The sequence below is a fragment of the Nannospalax galili genome, unplaced genomic scaffold (genome assembly GCF_000622305.1).
Source record: "Nannospalax galili isolate Female #2095 unplaced genomic scaffold, S.galili_v1.0 scaffold173, whole genome shotgun sequence".
NCBI lineage: Eukaryota > Metazoa > Chordata > Mammalia > Rodentia > Spalacidae > Nannospalax > Nannospalax galili.
Genome location: NW_008334442.1, coordinates 4,624,016 through 4,641,802, shown reverse-complemented (window position 1 = coordinate 4,641,802; position 17,787 = coordinate 4,624,016). Strand labels below are relative to the sequence as shown.

General features: G+C 39.4%; 1 protein-coding gene and 1 pseudogene across 1 annotated transcript in view; both read left to right on the top strand.

Moving 5' to 3' along the window:
- Adgrv1 (adhesion G protein-coupled receptor V1) overlaps positions 1–17,787 on the top strand; it is a 595,268-nt gene that overhangs the window by 494,224 nt on the left and 83,257 nt on the right. The window contains exon 86 of the mRNA XM_008829347.3: positions 9,856–9,977. Within this exon, the coding sequence (XP_008827569.1) occupies positions 9,856–9,977 (122 nt within the window). The remainder of the gene's footprint in view (positions 1–9,855; positions 9,978–17,787) is intronic.
- Positions 12,727–17,787, top strand: part of LOC103731037 — a 65,386-nt pseudogene continuing 60,325 nt past the window's right edge.

Here is a 17,787-nt window from a genome sequence, read left to right as displayed (position 1 = left end):
AGGGGCCAGTTTTTAAAAATACAAAATTTTCATTAATTCTCTAAGAACCTCATATTTTGAATTTTGATCATATTCATTCCCCACTCCTCCTCCTAACTCCTCCCAGATCCATCCCCACCTCTCTATCAGCTCTAACATACCCATACGCATTGTGTCCTCTTTTTTTTTTAATAGCCCATTGTTTGTGCTGTAAGAGAGTTTTAAAAACTGAGGGGCCAGTTTTTAAAAATACAAAATTTTCATTAATTCTCTAAGAACCTCATATGATGTATTTTGATCATATTCATTCCCCACTCCTCCTCCTAACTCCTCCCAGATCCATCCCCACCTCTCTATCAGCTCTAACATACCCATACGCATTGTGTCCTCTTTTTTTTTTAATAGCCCATTGAGTCCAGTTTGTGCTGCCCAAATACTCTTGGTTGTGGGTCCATTCACTGGATTATGGTGGACCTACCAGCCATATGCTTAAAGAAAACTGACTGTCTTTTCCCAAGAAGCCATCAGCTGTCAATAAGTCCTCAGTTAGGTGTGGGAGATCTTAAGCCCCTCCCCTATCCATGCTAGGATATTGACTTGCCTGATATTGTGCAAGTCTTGTGCTGGCAACCACAACTGCTGTGTGTTCATCAGTTCAGTGGTTCTTGATGAACAGAAGACACTGTTTTACTCAAGTCCTCCCTGACCTCTGGCTCTTACAAGCACCACCCCCCACAATCCTTCCATGGACCACTCTGAGCTTGTGGGTAAGGGAGTATTCCAGTGATATTTATTCTCTACTTTTTGACCAGCTGTGAGTTTCTGCATTAGTCCTCATCTGTTACATAAAGAAATTTCTCTAGTGAAGTCTGAGAGCTGTACTAACCTATGAATGTAGAAAAATAAATTTAGAGGGCAGTTTGATACTATGTCCGTTTAGCAGAATAATAGTAGTAGGATCATCCCTGGAGCCTCTGAGCTCCCCAACCACAGGTTCTTTTCCAGATTTACGGTACCAGGCATGTATTTTCTCCTCTGGAGCAGGCCTCAAACCCAAGCAGAAAGTGGTTGGTTACCACTCATGCCACTATTGCTCAGATGGTATATCTTGCCACAAGAAGCCAATGCTTAAACAGGTTGGACAGCCAGCATGTTTTCAATGGCAGTTCGAATGAGATGAAACTTCTCAAACATAATTGGGATTGTGTTGCAGAATGCTGAAGTGAAAAGGAAATTCTAAGAATGGAACCATGTTTATGACTAGTGATTAAAGATTAGGAATACAAGCTAACCAAATGTAGTGTAAGGTGAACAATTTCCTATGAACAATTTTCTGAGCTAACCTATAAGCATTGTTACCTATTCCACACAGTATGCTAATGCTGATTGGGCAGTTCTGAGACACTGTGCCTTGTGCTCTGGTATAGTCCTGTGTGCTTCTAGGCTTGTTTGCTGAGAACACTGGTGTGTGCCTGTGCCTTGTTGAATCAGTGCTAATACTGGTAAGGAAAATTCAGAGCACGGTATTTTCCCACCAAAAAGTGGATCAAATCACTGAAACTTCCATGTCTCTAAATGTCTATTAATTTTGAAATAAAGACCTATATTTTATAAAAAAAAAAGGGTCTTTTGATATCTTTTTTTCAGTTTACCTGCTTTTCCAATTTAAACTGAGTATTACAGGATAGACCCATAAATCCCCTACATTTCATACTTGTGCTTCTTGTTTTATGTTGATGAGTTTGTTTTAGTAGCACATCTCAAATTGTTAGAATCAGGAGGTCAGTGGGGTAAAACTAAAACAAGTACTTTAGGAGACTGTAAACACATTATAAATATCAGCTTCCTGTAAAAGAAGTGTGATTTCCATAATAAAGCCGTGATTGTTGTGACTGCTGCTTGGCTTAATGTCTGCACTTTCAAAGAAAATAGATAACACAGCAATAGACTTTCTTTAAAAAGTGGTAATTAAATTTAGTGAAATCACATCCTCCCCACCTAAAAAAAAAGGAGAGATGAGCTGTCTTCCATCAGCCCTAACTGGAAGGGTAGGCTTCTTAGTGATAGTAGTAAAAACATAGGCACTTACTGGTTTGTTTTTTCCTTTCCACAAGTAATTTCTTCCACCAAAACTTTTTCAAGCTGCTCTGTTTTTCATATTAGTAACCCCTTATTAATTTAAGTACTTTGATAATTTGATTTTTTTCTCCCTATAAAATATTGTCTTTTTATTCTTTGGGGATTTCATACATGAATACCATGTATTTTGATCATATCCACCACCTACTTCCCCTTCCAGCTTCTCCTAGGTCCCGTCCATGCCCCAGTCCTCCTCCAAACTTCATATCTTCTCTTTTTAAAAAATATAACCCACTGAGTCCAATTAGTGCTACCCATATATGCATGGGAATAGGGCTATCTGCTGGAGCATGAACAACCTACCATAGGCCACAGAGCTGAAGGAAACTGACCCTCCTTCCCCCAGCAGCCATCAACTGGCAATAACTCCTCAGCTAGGAGTGGGGCTGCCAGGTCCCCTCTCCTATTTATGCTGGAGTGATGACTGTCTTGATCTTGTGCAAGTCTTATGCAAGCAAACACAGCTGCTGCAAGTTCATGAGTGCAGCAGCCCTGTCAGGTCCAGAAGACATTGTGCAGTAGTCCTCCCCAGCCTCTGGCTCTTTTACTCTTTCTGTCCTCTCTTTTGTGATGTTCCCTAAGCCTTGAGGTGGGGGGTGTATGCTATAGATGCCCCTTTAAGGCAGAACACTCCATTCTCTGCACTTTGACCAGTTGTGAGTCTCTGTATTAACCATCATCTACTGCATAAAGAAGTTTCTCCGATGAGGGGTGAGAGTTGCACTAATATATGGGTTTAAGGATAAATATTTAGAAGGCAGTTTGATGCCATGTCTTTTTAATAGTAATCGGTTCTCCATGAGGTCATATGACTTCCCTGGCCATGGTTTTTGTCCAGGTTTATAGTAGCAGGCATGAGTTCCCTCTTGTGGAGTGAGCCTTAAGCCTAACTAGAAAGATGTTGGTTACTCCCATAATAGTCATGCCACTATTGCACCAGTGTGCATATCTTTTCAAGCTGGTCAATGTAGCTCACAGGGTTCACAGTTGGGTAAGACTGTTGATGACTTTTCTTGCCAGCAGCCTGCAAAGTACTTTTCAGCACTACAAAAGCTAGCCAGGATGGTAGAAGTTTCCAGGTCAATACCAGCTTGATTTCTCTTTGTCTTGTGGCCAAAGTGTGTGGTGTCTCAGCAACAGTATCTTACCATCAAGTTCTGAAGGGTAACCAATAATAAGACAATAGCTTTATTGTTTTGAGATGCTTCTGGGACCCCATCCCTTTATCAACAACTTGAAGTGGGATATTTTATAGCTGTCATCAGGCTTTTTGTTTGATAACCTATGGCTTCTGAAAGGAGCATTATTCCTCATATTTTTTTTTTTCTTTTTCAGGAAGCTTATAAAATAGTAGGATTCCAGATGGCCTTTTTAAAAACACATCTTTAGTGTCAGTTTTCCCTACTCTCCAACCCCATCCCCACTTAAACCACCCTGTAATTTCCTTTCTCCACTTCATACCACTTGTGTAGAACATTATCTCAACACACACCTAACAGTCTTTTTTCTTAATTGTAGTTATATATATATATATGTATATAATACTTAACTGTTTTAAGTACAGAGTTAATTATCATTAAGTATCATTAACTATCCAGTTAATTATCATCAACTGCCACAGTGCTATGTAATCATCAGCATTATCAAAATTTCCTGAACCTTTTCATCATCCCAAGCAGAAACTCCATATACATTCCCTGTTTACTATCCTTCCAGCTCCTGGTAATCTTATACTTTCTGTCACTACAGATTTTCTCACCCTGGTGCCAGTGAAAGTATTTATCATTTTGTGTCCAGATTATCTCATTTAACCAAACTGTTTCAAGGTTCATCAGTGTAATGTTGTGTATCAGAATCCCATTCCTTTTTAAGCCCGGATAACTTGATCTTGACAAAAATACTGTAGGCTAACTTACAAACAACAAAGAATATTTCTCCTGGGTCACAGTGAGAAGTCCCAGGTCAAGATGCCAACAATTCAGCGTTTGGTGAGGGTCCCGCTATCTGGTTCATAGATGATGTCATCTTGATGGTCCTCACATGATGAAAGGAACAAGATAGCTCTCTAGGGGATATGTGATAAGAATTCTAATCCTTTTCATGAGTCTCCACCATTTCACTAAGAGATAGCTAAATACTACGTTTTGTTTATCCATTTTTTTCTGCAGGTAGACATTTGGTTGTTTCTGTTTGGGCTGTTGTTACTGATCCTACTGTGAACATTGGGACACAAATACATATTTCCATGCCCACTTTTAATTCTTTGGGGTATAACTAGAAGTGGAATTGTTAGAAGGTATGGTAATCCTGTTTAACTTTTCAAGGTGCCAAAAAACTGTTTTCCATGGCAACTATACCATTTTACGTCCCCTCAGTAGTGCTGAAGTGTTCCAATTTCTTCCCATCACTTACTGTTTTCTGATTTCTTGGTAATAGCCATCCTAATGGTTATGAAGTGACCTCATTGTGGTTTGTGGTTTTGGTTTATTCTCTGTGGCTAGTTATGTTGAGCATCTTTTCATGTGCTTAATGGCCATTCTATATTTTCTTTAAAAATATGTCTAAGCCCTTTCCCTGTTTTTCAGTTGGATTGTTTGGAATTTTTGCTATTATTGTTAGATTGTGGAGAGGTCTTTACATTTTCTGGATGGCACATACAATCTCTTATTCCTTGGGCCCAATACTGTGTCTTTGTGGTCCTTTTTATGGAGAACATTAAAATTATTTTGTTTTATGTTAATAAATTCCTCTCTAATAATAGTTGTTTTTAACATTACCAATCACAAATGTCTTCTTTGATAAACACTGACATATAGGCAATAGAAAAGTTACTAGTAGTTTATTAGATGTAAAAAACAGCTTGGGAAATAATGAAACTGAACTTATTTCCATTAAAGGGAACATTAACTTTCAAATGAAATTCATAGCAGCTATTTAATAACATGCCCCCCATCTTCCATCTCCATCATCTACTCCCCAATATCCTTTCTCCTTATACTGAAGCCCCAGAGAGTTTAAAACGTGACTCTTCAGAGGTAGATTAACAATAAAGCTGATAAAGCCTGAGTTTCAGTGCTTTCTTACTTCTAAGATCATGCAGCCTAATTATGAACTTACAGTCTTTGTTTTCTAAGGGAGCCCCCCCAAGTTTTATAGGCTTCAAGCCTGCAAAATCCAGATGTGCCTCTGGCTGTGTTTCTTCCATCTGAAATCCTGTCTTAATTGCTGTTGCTGTACTGGAAAGCCAGCATGAGGTCTATTCTTAAGTACAGAGTTATTTATGACGGGATTTCTTCCTTACAGAGTTTCTAGTCTGGATGCCAAGCTACCACTTTTTTTTACAGAAGAAAATGGGCCACAGGTATTTCTAGGCAGCTCTAGAATGCTCTGTTGGCTTTCTCACAAAGTTTTGTCAGCACATAGTGTTTGCTTTGCTCTAGGCACTTGGAAGAACATGTCTACCAAACTCTGGAACTATAGTTCCTAGCTGTTCCTATAACATTGTGCTTGTCCTTTCAGACTTGGCACAAAGCCATAAGTAGAAATTTGTATTTACACCGTAGAAGCAAAAAATGAAATTATCAGAGTTGATGACTAATCTTTGAAAGTTAAGCAGTTTCCTAATCTCAAGGCCTTCCGACCCTCTACCTAAGTATGATTTTATTGAAAAAAAAAGGAGTTTTGATAAAATTTGAATCTTAACATAGTCTTTCCTATCTTGTTGCAAGGCATTAGTAACAAAACAATTATCCATCTGCATTACCCTTTTTAATTTTATCCTGTTCTCTGTGAGCAGTTCTAATAACCCAGATGATTTGTAAGACGATAACTGATATCAGCAGTCTCTCTTGCTAAGGCTTTCTTCTTTTCCAAAAAATATTGATTATTCTTCTTCCTCACTCCACTTCTGTTTCTTTTTCTTCTCTTCTTTCTCTCCCCTTCCTCCAACAATTCTGTGCCAAATCCATTTATTTATACAGAGCAAGATGGAAAAGGACTAACCATGGGCTACCAGCACCTAGTCACTGTGAGGGGGCATCTGGGTGAGCAGAAGGGTGTAGCACAGCGTCAGGTAGCAGAATAAGGGCGTTTGGAAGCAGTACATGCATGAGGAAGAATGACAGAATTAGGAGCTTGGTGCCACATGGGGAACTGCATCGAACACGCAAACATTGAGAACAGTGGAAATAGACTGCTTGTGACGGAGAAGGCAGTTGCAAAACATGGAAAGGGAGAAAACTAGGACTAACTTTGTGGTGTTGGGGATGAAGTAGAAGTATTGATGTGAACTAAGGATTCTCATTATTTAGAGATAGATGCAAAAATATGTAGTAGTCAGACCTGTCTGTGATTTCACTTTCCATAGTTTGAGTTACTGTACTAAAATTTTCTCAAAATATATAAAATGGAAAAATCTGGAACAGTTCATGAGTTTTTTTGTGTTTCTTAAGTATTTATTTATGTGTAGAGTGTTTTGCCTGCATGTCTATAAGTTTGTTTGCATTGCCTGTGGCGGCCAGAAGAGGGTGCTGGATCCCCTGGAACTGGAGTCACAGAGGGTTGTTAGCTGTCATGTGGGTGCTGGGAACTAAGCCCGGGCCATCTGCAAGAGCAGTCAGTACTCTTTAGTGCTAAACCCTTTCTCCAGCCCTAGTTCATGAGTTTTAAATCACATACCATCTTGAGCAGCAGGATTAAATCTCATGCCATTCAGTTATATTCAGGCTGGGACATTAATCATCTCTTTGTCCAGTGTATCCACACTGTATGCACTACCTTTCCATTAGCTACTTAGTAGCCTGCAGCTGATTTTCAGATCTACTGCTGGAGTAGTACATTCCTAACAGGAGTCTGCTATAGATTCCCCCCCCCCCAAATGCGAGAATAGTGATGCTGGTAAGGTAGATATGCCAAAGAGAAGTCATCAAGTGTTTCTTTTAAGTGAAAGGGTCAAAGTTCTCAACTTTAGCATAGATCTGTAATTATAGGGAAAATAGTGTACTATTCACATTTTCTGGCATGTTTGAAAACATATCTTCTGAGAACCAATGTAGACACACTATCATTGAATCAGGAAATCAATGTAAGATTATCCACTAAGATTAGCCCCTACCATGGGAAAAACCTTCATAATAAATGTCTTTGCTAACAGAGTCTGCTATAGATATGAGAGGATGTGAAACTGTTGAGTGTATGTATGACTGCATGTGTGTGTGTACACGTGTGTGTGTGTGTGTGTGTGTGTGTGTGTGTGTGTGTTCTAGCTCTGGCTACTGACAGAGCCTAAGAGTAGTAAAGGCAATGACCATGCCTAGCCAGAGATCATAGTATTTAAATACTATTCTCCAAGGAACTCAGGACTAGGGTAGGGAATGTTTCTAATGTCTTAGGCACAGTTGCCATCTAAGAGGAGCTTTCACTCAGGGCAAATTGGGCATCAAAATAAATATTAATGAATGATAACCCTCTAAACCAACCTGTGAGTCCATATTAGAAATGTGAATAAATTAAGCATTTGGTAGTAAAAAATGTGCATAGTTTCCAAGTAATACCACACAAAATACTTATTAATTACAAAAGTTTTCCCCCTTTGAGGAGGCTAATTTCAGTGGGGGCCCTGTGCAGCTCTTCTGTAAGTGGCCAGAATGAGTATCTTCAGTAATGGAACAAATTGAGTTCTGGTGCTTCTCCATAGATTTGTATAAGAAGACTCTAGCATTACTTGTGATACCTGCCTATGTTTATAATCTGTCTGATCACGAAAAAAAAAAATCAAGCAAATCACATTCAAATGTGATGGTAGTTATCCCAATTTCATTCCTGTTGCTGTGATAAAATGCCCCTGATGAAAGGCAACTTAGAGGAGAAAAGGTTTTATTTTGGATCACAATTCCAGGTTACAGTCTATCAAGTCAAGGTGGTAGGAACTTAAATAACTGGCCACATCACATCTACAGTCAGGAGCAAACAGAAAGAATGCATACATGCTCACTTAATTGCTTGCTTATGCTTAGCTGGATTTCTCTACCCATACAGTCTAGGCCCTCTGCATAGGGAATATTGCAGTGGGTCAGGTCTTCCCACATATATTAACATTAGTAATTAAGTTCGCTACAGAATTGCCCACAGGCCAACCCAATGTAGACAGCCTCTCATTGAGACTGTCTTCCCAGGTGATTCTAGGTTGTAACAGGTTGACAGTTAAAGCTAACTCTCACACCTGCAATCAATAAACATATCAGGCGCAAAGTCCTTCAGAATCATTTGGGGTTAAAGAGAGTATAGAGACAGATATGTCAACTATGCAGAGCTGGCCCTTGCTGCACGTAAGAAATTGTTAGAGTAATGGGGAGGGCTTGGAAGATGGCACAGTGATTGCTCTCCAAATCTGATGACCTGAATTCAGTGTCCCAAATCCATAGCAGAAGGAGAGTTGTCCTTTAGCCTACGTGTGCATGCACACTATACCCCCACTCTCACAAACAATATGAATATAAATAATAAAATAAGTAAAATTTAAGAACAATGGCCAAATGAAACTTGAGTATGGTGGTAATGTTTCAGTGCTGCTTTCCGGATTACAGATACTGTGTCTATTTAGGAAAAGGTCTTAGTATTTAGAGGGTAAAGAAAATGAGATTGGCAACTTGCAAATGAGTAAAGAAAAACCCACAAAGTATTGTTGCTATACTACACTTGCAATTATTTTATAAATTTGAGGTTGTTTCAGAACAAAGTGAAATTTTAAAATTTCTAAAGTTATATTTAATTGTTCAAATTTCCATAGTATATGAAGATTTTAGTTGCTAGTGGGGTAAATAAGAACTTTGAGGACTGTCACAAGAATTTTTGGTAGTGTGGTCTATCGATATCCTCTTGAAAATATATTTATTTATGGCTACTAAGATCTCATTCAATTTCTAAATTGGATATGGTTTATTATAGCAGTATTAAAATCACTATAAATATATTTGAAATCCCAAATATCCCTTCCAAAATCAAAAGAGACAAGTGTAATCGCAATAGAGTCTCACGACCCAGAATAAATCTGTTTTGAGAACCATTAGAACTACTTCTTGAGGACATGATGGGGGGACGAAAGTCCAGTGCTGTTATGTTACTTCCTTCATCTCTGTTCTTAACCTTCACAATAAGCTTGGTGTCTTCTCAGTAAAAAACAAACAAACAAACACAAGGCCAGCCTGGTCTACATAGAGAGTTCCAGGCTAGCTGGGGCTAGGTGTCTTCTCAGTAAAAAACAAACAAACAAACAACAACAACAAAAAAAAAACGGGTGAGTATATGCCTTTGTATGCATTCCATCAAAAACAAAAAATTATAAAATTTCTGATTTAAAGACCTGGATGGAATATGCTAATCGGGGAAGCACAGAACTGCCTTTGTTTTCTGGAAACACTTAAGAAAATTTGCAGAACTTGGTGCTTGTTTGTGGTACTTCCCACATAGTCCAGCAGGTGGTAGTCTAGGAGAGGGACATGTCTCTTCTTTCCTTGTCCCAAGGACCCAGCAGACCCATTTAAGAAGCAGAAGTTGGGGGGGGGGGTCAGCAATATGCCTTCTCTTCTATGACATAAGAATAGGATTTCCAAGGTTGTTCTCTCGAAGTGGGTGCTCAGTATAGAACTTCTGGCACAAGGAGGAGCCAATAGTCATCTTGTGCTTATGTGTGAGTATGCAGTATTCTGAACCCCAAACATTTTTCTTTATGCTTTCCAGAAATTCCTCTGATTTTATATCTCTTTGCCCTGATTTCCATGACATGGATTTGGGGAGGACTGCATATGGCCTACAGACACTTCTGGATGTTGGTTCTCTTTGTCATTTTCAACAGCCTGCAGGTAAGCCGAGCTTCACATTTTGCTTACAAGCAACACACATGAGCAATGCATACAAAACATGGAGTGTCAGTATTCACTATTTAAGAGTCTACTTGAAGGTGAATTTGTGTGTACAATAGTATTATGCAGAGGTGTAGGATAACATAATAAGGGTTGAATCTTCAACATTTGAAATTTGCCTGGAATTCTAACGTACCCATTATATAGACATGAAAAACAAAAAAACTCACTTGTTTCATTTCAACAACATAAAAAGTAACCACAGATCATATTCTTCATTGGTATTTATGATCAGGTGGAAACCATGTTAGACCTATGCACATATTTGGACCATATCCATGTCTACAAGTTAGATCAATTAAACAACAAAACAGATGTTCAAACAAAATCCCCTCTTAAGCCCAATATTTGGTGTATGAGAATATTTTGGTTTACTCAAAAATGAATTGATAACTCCCTAAGTCTCATAATAGCAAGTTTAAAGAACTTTTATGACTATGTTTGGATAGTGTAACTAAAAACTGTGTAATTGCAAAAAAAAAAAAAAATGCTGATCTTTTTCAGTGATTTTCTTAAATGGGAAAATGTTGTATCCTGAAACTAACAAAATATATAACATTTTTCTTCTTTAAATGTGAAAAAAATCTATTTTAGACTAAAATAATTTTACAGAATTACCCAAAATACTTTTACATAGTCATAACCATTATCTTGCAAGGAAAATGTATACATGCATCTAGGAATATGGCACACAGCTGCAATATGACATACAGCATTTTTAGGTTTTTGCTTTTTTAAGAGACTTTCGTGAGTTGAGGATTTAGCTCAGTGATAGAACACTTGCCCAGCATATACAAATGTCTAGATTCAATCTTTAGTACTAAAAGAAGAGAAGGAGGAGGAAGAGGAGGAAGAGGAAGAGAAGGAGGAGGAGGAGAAGGAGGAAGAGGAAGAGGAGGAAGAGGAGACAAATTCTTCTCTCAGAACATAGCCTACATGATAGTTTCTAATCAAAGGAAAACCCATTAAATGAGCTCAAAGTTTGGAACTGAGTCGATACAAGTTGCTGCATGGGCATCTCTCTAGACACAGTGGAGTATCTACTACCTGCCAGGCAGTACACTATGCTGCCAATAGCTAGAGAAGAAGACAGCCCTGCCCCTGTAGGACTGATGGCTGAAGTGAGTAACAGTACAAGAATATGCTCTGGCAGGTGACATACAAGCAGAGCATTATGAGAGCTGAGTAAGGGCCTGTTTCTCTCTGCCCGTGCTAGCATCCAAGCAGAGTGCAAAGGAGGGCCATCAGGTCAGAGGCCCTGCCTTGGCCTCCTTTGAATATCTAGAGCCTAATGGAACTAAGATCAAGGTCCACGTTAACAGCCTGTACATGTATTTTATTTGGCAGATGCACAGTAGCATACAGAAGTGATTTGGATTTTTAAATATTTGCTGTAGATCTTTAAAATTGAGAAACAACACATTAAGAACCTGAATTTCTGGCTTTCCTTAAAGGCAGTACTTGCATAGTGGCACTTTTTATGTTCTGAGCAGATGCTGTTCATGTAAATGGAGTGTGTAACCTCAGTTATTCCCCTTATCTGAGTTTGTAACACCTTTAATGCTTACTAGATAAATGAGGAACATGTCGTTATTGATGGGTATTTCACACAGAGGAAACAGTGTTAGCCAAGGCTGCAAAAAAATTGAAAGTGATTAATATTGTCTATTGGTGGGAGAAAGGAAGGTTTCACAATCAGAAAAGTGGTTGAAGAGGCATCAAGAAGGTCAGGTGGACTTAAATGTCAACTCTCCATCCTTATTTGGGATGGTCACCTTCCACTTTATCCAACAGGAAGCCATCAGAGTTGGGTGGTTTGATTATTTTATCCTGATTGTTCTTATTTGGTCAATTAATTTTTTTCTCCTTCTGAATGGGGTGACATGCTCATATTTACCCAGGGAAGAACGGCTGGGAATATTTAGAAGGGAATCCTGAAATAAAGAACAGGCAGGCTTTTGTCCTGATCAGAACTATGGGTGCTTCAGCAATGAATAAGGAGCAGTGATGGATTTTAGACTTGTTGAGATTTGGTTAGCAATAATGTGAGAATATGGAGTTCAAGAGAGGAACATCATTGAAAAATTCCTGGCTTGAGTGGATGGCTGGGTGCTGACACCTTTAGGCATGGGAAGAGTGACATTCTGGAGGCAATGTAGCAAAGCTGGTGAGATTTTGGAGACATTGGTAAATAGTACACAATTTCATAACTATATACTCAGACACGTGGACATGCTAGTAAAAGAGATTGTTAATGAGTACTCAAAGGAGAGCCAGGGTAAGAGTTTGGAGTTGCTGTAGAAAAGAGAGCTTCAAAAGAAGTAATATCAAGGCTGGAGAGGTGGTGTCACAGTTTAGAGCATTGGCTGCTCTTGCAGAGAACCTGGGTTCATTTCCCAGCACCCAAATAGCAGCTCATAACCATCTGTAACTCCATTTCCAGGGGATACAGTGTCCTCTTCTGGCTTTTCAGGCAACTGCATGCACAGGTACACTTGCATACATACAACTGAACACTCATACACATAAAATAAATGAATCCAATTTTTTTTTTAAAGAAGCAATGTTCTACTCTTTGAAGTATAGAGAAGTCAAGTAGGATTAGAAGAGAGGAGCAAAGTGAGGTCATGCTGGGGCTCTCAAGCCAGTCCGTGCATCAAAGCTCCATTAGAGGAGACGGGTTGTTAACATGCCGGCCATTACGCCCCCTTCCCAAGCCGCTGCTTCAGTAAGTACAGGTGACTCTGAAGAGTTACATTTCTGACAAGTTTCCAGTTCATGCTGATTCAGCTGGTATAGGCACCACAGTTTGAATGGAGAATAGAAAAAGGGGAAAGGATTATAGCTTCAGAAGAGAAGCTGGCTGATTCAGAGGAGGAACCTTGTGAAAAGAACCAACAAAGGAGAAACCTCTGTGAACAGGCTCACTGTCCATGTGAGATGTGGATGAGGTAGAAGAGCAGAGGAGGCAGAGGGCTTCACTGAGGAGGCGTGTCCTGCCAGCCAGGGAAAGAAGGAAGAGCCGCTGGGCATTGAAACTGCTGCCGCTCAGAGTTCAGAGTCATATCTAATATCCTCTCTCTTTGAGCTGGGCAACAAGGTCATTTATGTAAAGGAATGTGTTGAAAGCTTGAGGTGGCACTAATATAAAAAGTAGGGAGTGACTTCTAGGCAGAAAGTGAAAACTCAGACAGTATTGGAAGATGGTTGAGAAGCTGAGTGCTTACAGAGAAATCAGTGCGATTCAGTGAAGGCTAAATGTGTAACTGAACCAGTCAGCAGTAATTAAATAAATGCAATCCCTAAGAATATAATGGTAGTCTGTATAACCTATTGAACTATAGATGTAGGGGGAAAGCTATGGAGCTCTTTTGGAAGCTTGCAAATAAAACACTGTTGTGTGTACTATATTTCATTGGAAGATGTAAAACTTATGATCTTTCACTGACCTGCTTACTACAAGCTAAGTGTAAATAAAAACTGAATCGATTTCAAATTCATGTTTCATGAGCTTAATTCACTCTATGGCACATCACTGATGCAACATCTGTGTGTGTCGTTTTTACTGGTACTTGGCATTCTGGCACATTGTCAGGACCAGGTGCTCAGCCCTAAAAGTGTCTTGGGAAAGACTATTTCTCTAGAGTTACTGGGGTTAATTTAATTTATGCATTGCCTAAGTTCACCAACCTAAGCACTTCTATTCATGACTATAGAAAATAAAATCTGCCAAGTATGTGCCCTCAAGACTTAATGATTTGGGTTTTATATTTTGTTGGGGTTTTGTGACCACAAAATTATCTTACATATTTTGTGCTTGCCTACAATATTTTGCTCAGGAATTCCTGCCTCATTTTTAACCCAGATTACTATGATGTCTTGGGTCTTCTGAGACTGGTAAATAAAAATTGTATTTTGGTAATATTCTTAGCATGTAAGAAAATATACATGTTAGCTGGGCGTGGTGGCACACACCTTTTGGCCCAGCACTTGGGAGGCAGAGGCAAGCAGATATCTGTAAGTTTAAGGGCAGCCTGGTCTATATAGTGAGTTCAGGTCAGCTGGACTACAAGGAGACCCTGTCTCAAAAAGACAAAAAAAAAAAAAAAAAAAAGAAAAGAAAATATACATGCATATTTATGTTTAGTGAAGCATGGTAAATGCAAATACAAAAGCAGTGTTGCTATAAAATGATTCTAAATATGTCTCATTATTTATATCCCATGAACTGTAAAAAAAAAAAAAATCCTCAAGAACTGAACTCTGACTCAAATTCTTTTTTGAGGCAGGGTCTCCCTGTAGCCTAGCTGTCCTGAAACTCACTATGTAGACCAGGCTGGCCTTGAACTCATAGGGATCTGCCTGCCTCTGCCTCCCAAGTGCTGGGACTACAGGCGTGCGCCACCACGCCTGGCTATAAAATGTTTCCTGACCTTTTATATCTTTATTTTTAAACCACTTGGTCATGTAAACAGAACACATAGAGAGAATAAAGGTGGAAAATGCACTTGACGTTTAGGCCCTAGAAAGGCTTTCCTTCTTTCAGCAGCTACTTGACAACACGTCTACACAGCATGTTTGCCGTTGTGCCTTTGCTGCTTTCCCATGATACTTTGGATGTGAATAGATCCTCACACTCACCACGCTTCATTTCATGCAGAATAGGGACTTCGAATCTTCCAAACAGAGAGAAATGTTTTAATTCTTGTAGTACATACTCAAATCCCAAGGGCTTCAAAATCCTTTCTTTCATTTTGCTGAGAGTGGGTTTTCTCAGTGCCCTGAGCATGGTGGTTCCCACCAGACTTGCTTTTTAATGGCTTTTCAACCCCAGCAGGAAAAGAACTTCCTCCTTAACAAAGAAATCCCAGGAGGAGTCAAGTTGCTCCCACCTTGCCCACATCTACCCAGAAATCAGTCACATGATAGCTCAGACTCCAGCCAGACCTGGGTCATGAGCTGAGTCCAATAGTGGAAAGAGTCACGTTGATCTAGCAATACATAGAATGGAACTTGTACCAGAAAAGAGGATTCTCTTGCCAACAGGAGGGATGAGGCCAAAATAACAGATGTCTACTGTATGCGCTTTCTAAATTTTGTTCATTAACTTAAGTTTTGATGACGCCAAGAACAACTGTTGTCAAAGTACTGGGAAACTTTATTGGTGCAGCATCAGCTTGTTGTTATAATCCTTCCGGTCCATCTTATAACCAATGTCTGTATATTGTCAGCAAGAATTTCCCAATAGACTATGTTTCTTTAATTCCCTGTTATACTCACGCAATACCTTTTATGTTAAAAGAATAATAAAGTTTGCCATTTTCTTGGTGGACTCATGCTAATACTTGTAGATCCCAAGTTTTTAAAAATTATTTAAGTCAGAATATATCCAAATTTGTGCAGCAATGAGTGGGAATGGTGACTGGCCTGATCCATGGCTGGTAGGCATAGGCAGGACCCTATTGATTATTACTGCTCTTCAAAACCCTGAATCAGTTTCATGCTTCCACACATCTGAGTTCGAAACATCCCCAGATGTCCAACCACTGAAAGGCGAAGACTTAACTAGTCTGGGAGCTCCCAGGATGCTTCCACACAAGACACTGCACCACTCAGATTGGACAGTGCCTGGTTATAGTCATTAGTAAGTATTACAAACCATTGCATTCTAATGATTTCTCTGTTTTAACCTGGACCAGTCAGAGTCAGTCTGACATATGTAATTTATTTCAAGTTTTCTCCTATATTTCACTCACTATCAAAATTTCTCTGTTGAGATGAAATTTACTAATTAAATATAAAAGCAAATTACCCCCCCTTGAAATTTCTTCTATTGGAATTCCTACTTAGCATCCAGAGTGGTGCATTGCAGCTGTCAGCTTGTACATGTTTAGTCTTGGCTGCTTTCTTTTGGGGATAAACAGCTCTTGAGAAATACACATTGTTAAATAATCAGTTTCAGAGGACTGATTGTTTCAAGACACTCCCTGCTCTATTGCTTTCCAATAGCCAATAAGCCAACAGTAACATGAAATGTCACTTTGTTTCCATTAAAGACTAGCACATGAACTATTCATGAAGAGTGGAAAAGCAGTTTTCCCAGAAAACCCTGGAATAATCATGTAGCAGCCAGGGGAGGCCGGGACTCTTATCATTGTTTCATCCTAGAGCTATGTGAAGTTCACCCGAGGGGTGGGGGAGGAATCACTGTATTTGTTTTGTGAAGTGAGATTCAGATCATCTAATGAATGGCTTCTGTACTCTTCAAAGGACCCCTAAACATCTCCATCACTTTACAAATAAACATGCAGAATCTGAGAGGAGCAGGTGTATTTAAATATTCCTTATTCTTGTCTCGTCATGCTCTCCAGTGTTCCACTGCATCTGCCTTGATGAAGCATCTTCACGTATATGTGAACTTCTTACTCCCTTTGACAGTGAATGACAGTGTCTCATGTCACCTTCTCATTGGCCTGTGGTTTGTCCTTCTGAAGAGGCTGCAGGATTTCTACATACACCCAGATCTGATCTGCTAGTAAAGCGTCCTCCAAAGCAGCTTTTGTCAAATGAAGCTTTCTCTGACTGTATTCCTGAAACTGGGCTCTATCTTTCCAAAACAAGTGCTTCAGTTTCTCCTGCTGCATCCCATCTTTCAGTTTGTTTCCTCATGATTTTTCCGATTTCATTTTGTTTTCTGAGCCCTCTATGACCATAATTTCCCACTTTACTCATGTAACATAGCTTTCATAGGCTCTGTTAGTATTTGCCGATAAAAGATCTAGCATACTCTAGTACTTGAAATCTACCAGCTTTAGAGTAATCAAGATGCAATCCCCTCTTTAAGACAGTTTTTGGAAAGCAAAGCAAGCAGTAGTAATATATGAAATTGATTTTTCTCTGCTCATCATGATCATTCCTCTTATTGTTAGTTTATATTTTTCCCAGGGTCTATTTATTATCTCTTGTATTGTTCAAATACTCAGGTAGAGAATGTACATTTTCTCTAAATACTTTTATATGCATATGTTGTAGTAGCATTCTTTGAATGTTTGGCTGTCAGGTTCGCTAGAATGGGCATATAAGTGCCAGGCAAACTCAGTTCTATGCCCCCACCACTGGCTACTGAGGATTGAACCTAGGCTTAATGTATGCTGGCAAGCACTCTATTATTGACCTGTATCCCTAGCCCTGTAACCTTAATTCTGCTGAACAACTTGACATCTCTGAACTCTAGTTATCTGTTTTCCCAGCAGGTTCTGGCTCTAGCCTTATATTGAATCCTATGGATCCTGTAGAAGTATATGTATATAAATAAAATTTGTAAGTTATATAATTTTTGTTTGGCTTTTGAAATGATTGTTTAAAATTTAATAACCACATGATTAGAAGAAGCATTTCATTGTAGCTTTAACATATTCAATAACAGTTTCCAGAGTAAAGATACATCTTGTGCTAGATAGCTTTAGTGTCAACTTGACACACCTGGGTTGAGGGAGCCTCAATCGGGGAATTGCCTCTATTGGACTGGCCTGTGGCCATGTCTGAAGGGCATCTTCTTGATGAGTGATGTGGGAGGGCCCAGCTCACTGTGGGTGGTGCCACCCCTGGGCAGGTGGGCCTGTGTTGCATAAGAAAGCAGGCTGAGTAGGGGCCAGGGGAGCAAGACTGTAAGCAGCATTCCTCCATGGCTTGTGCTCCAGCTCCTGCCTCCAAGTTCCTGCCCTGAGTTCCTACCTTGGGCTCCCTGATG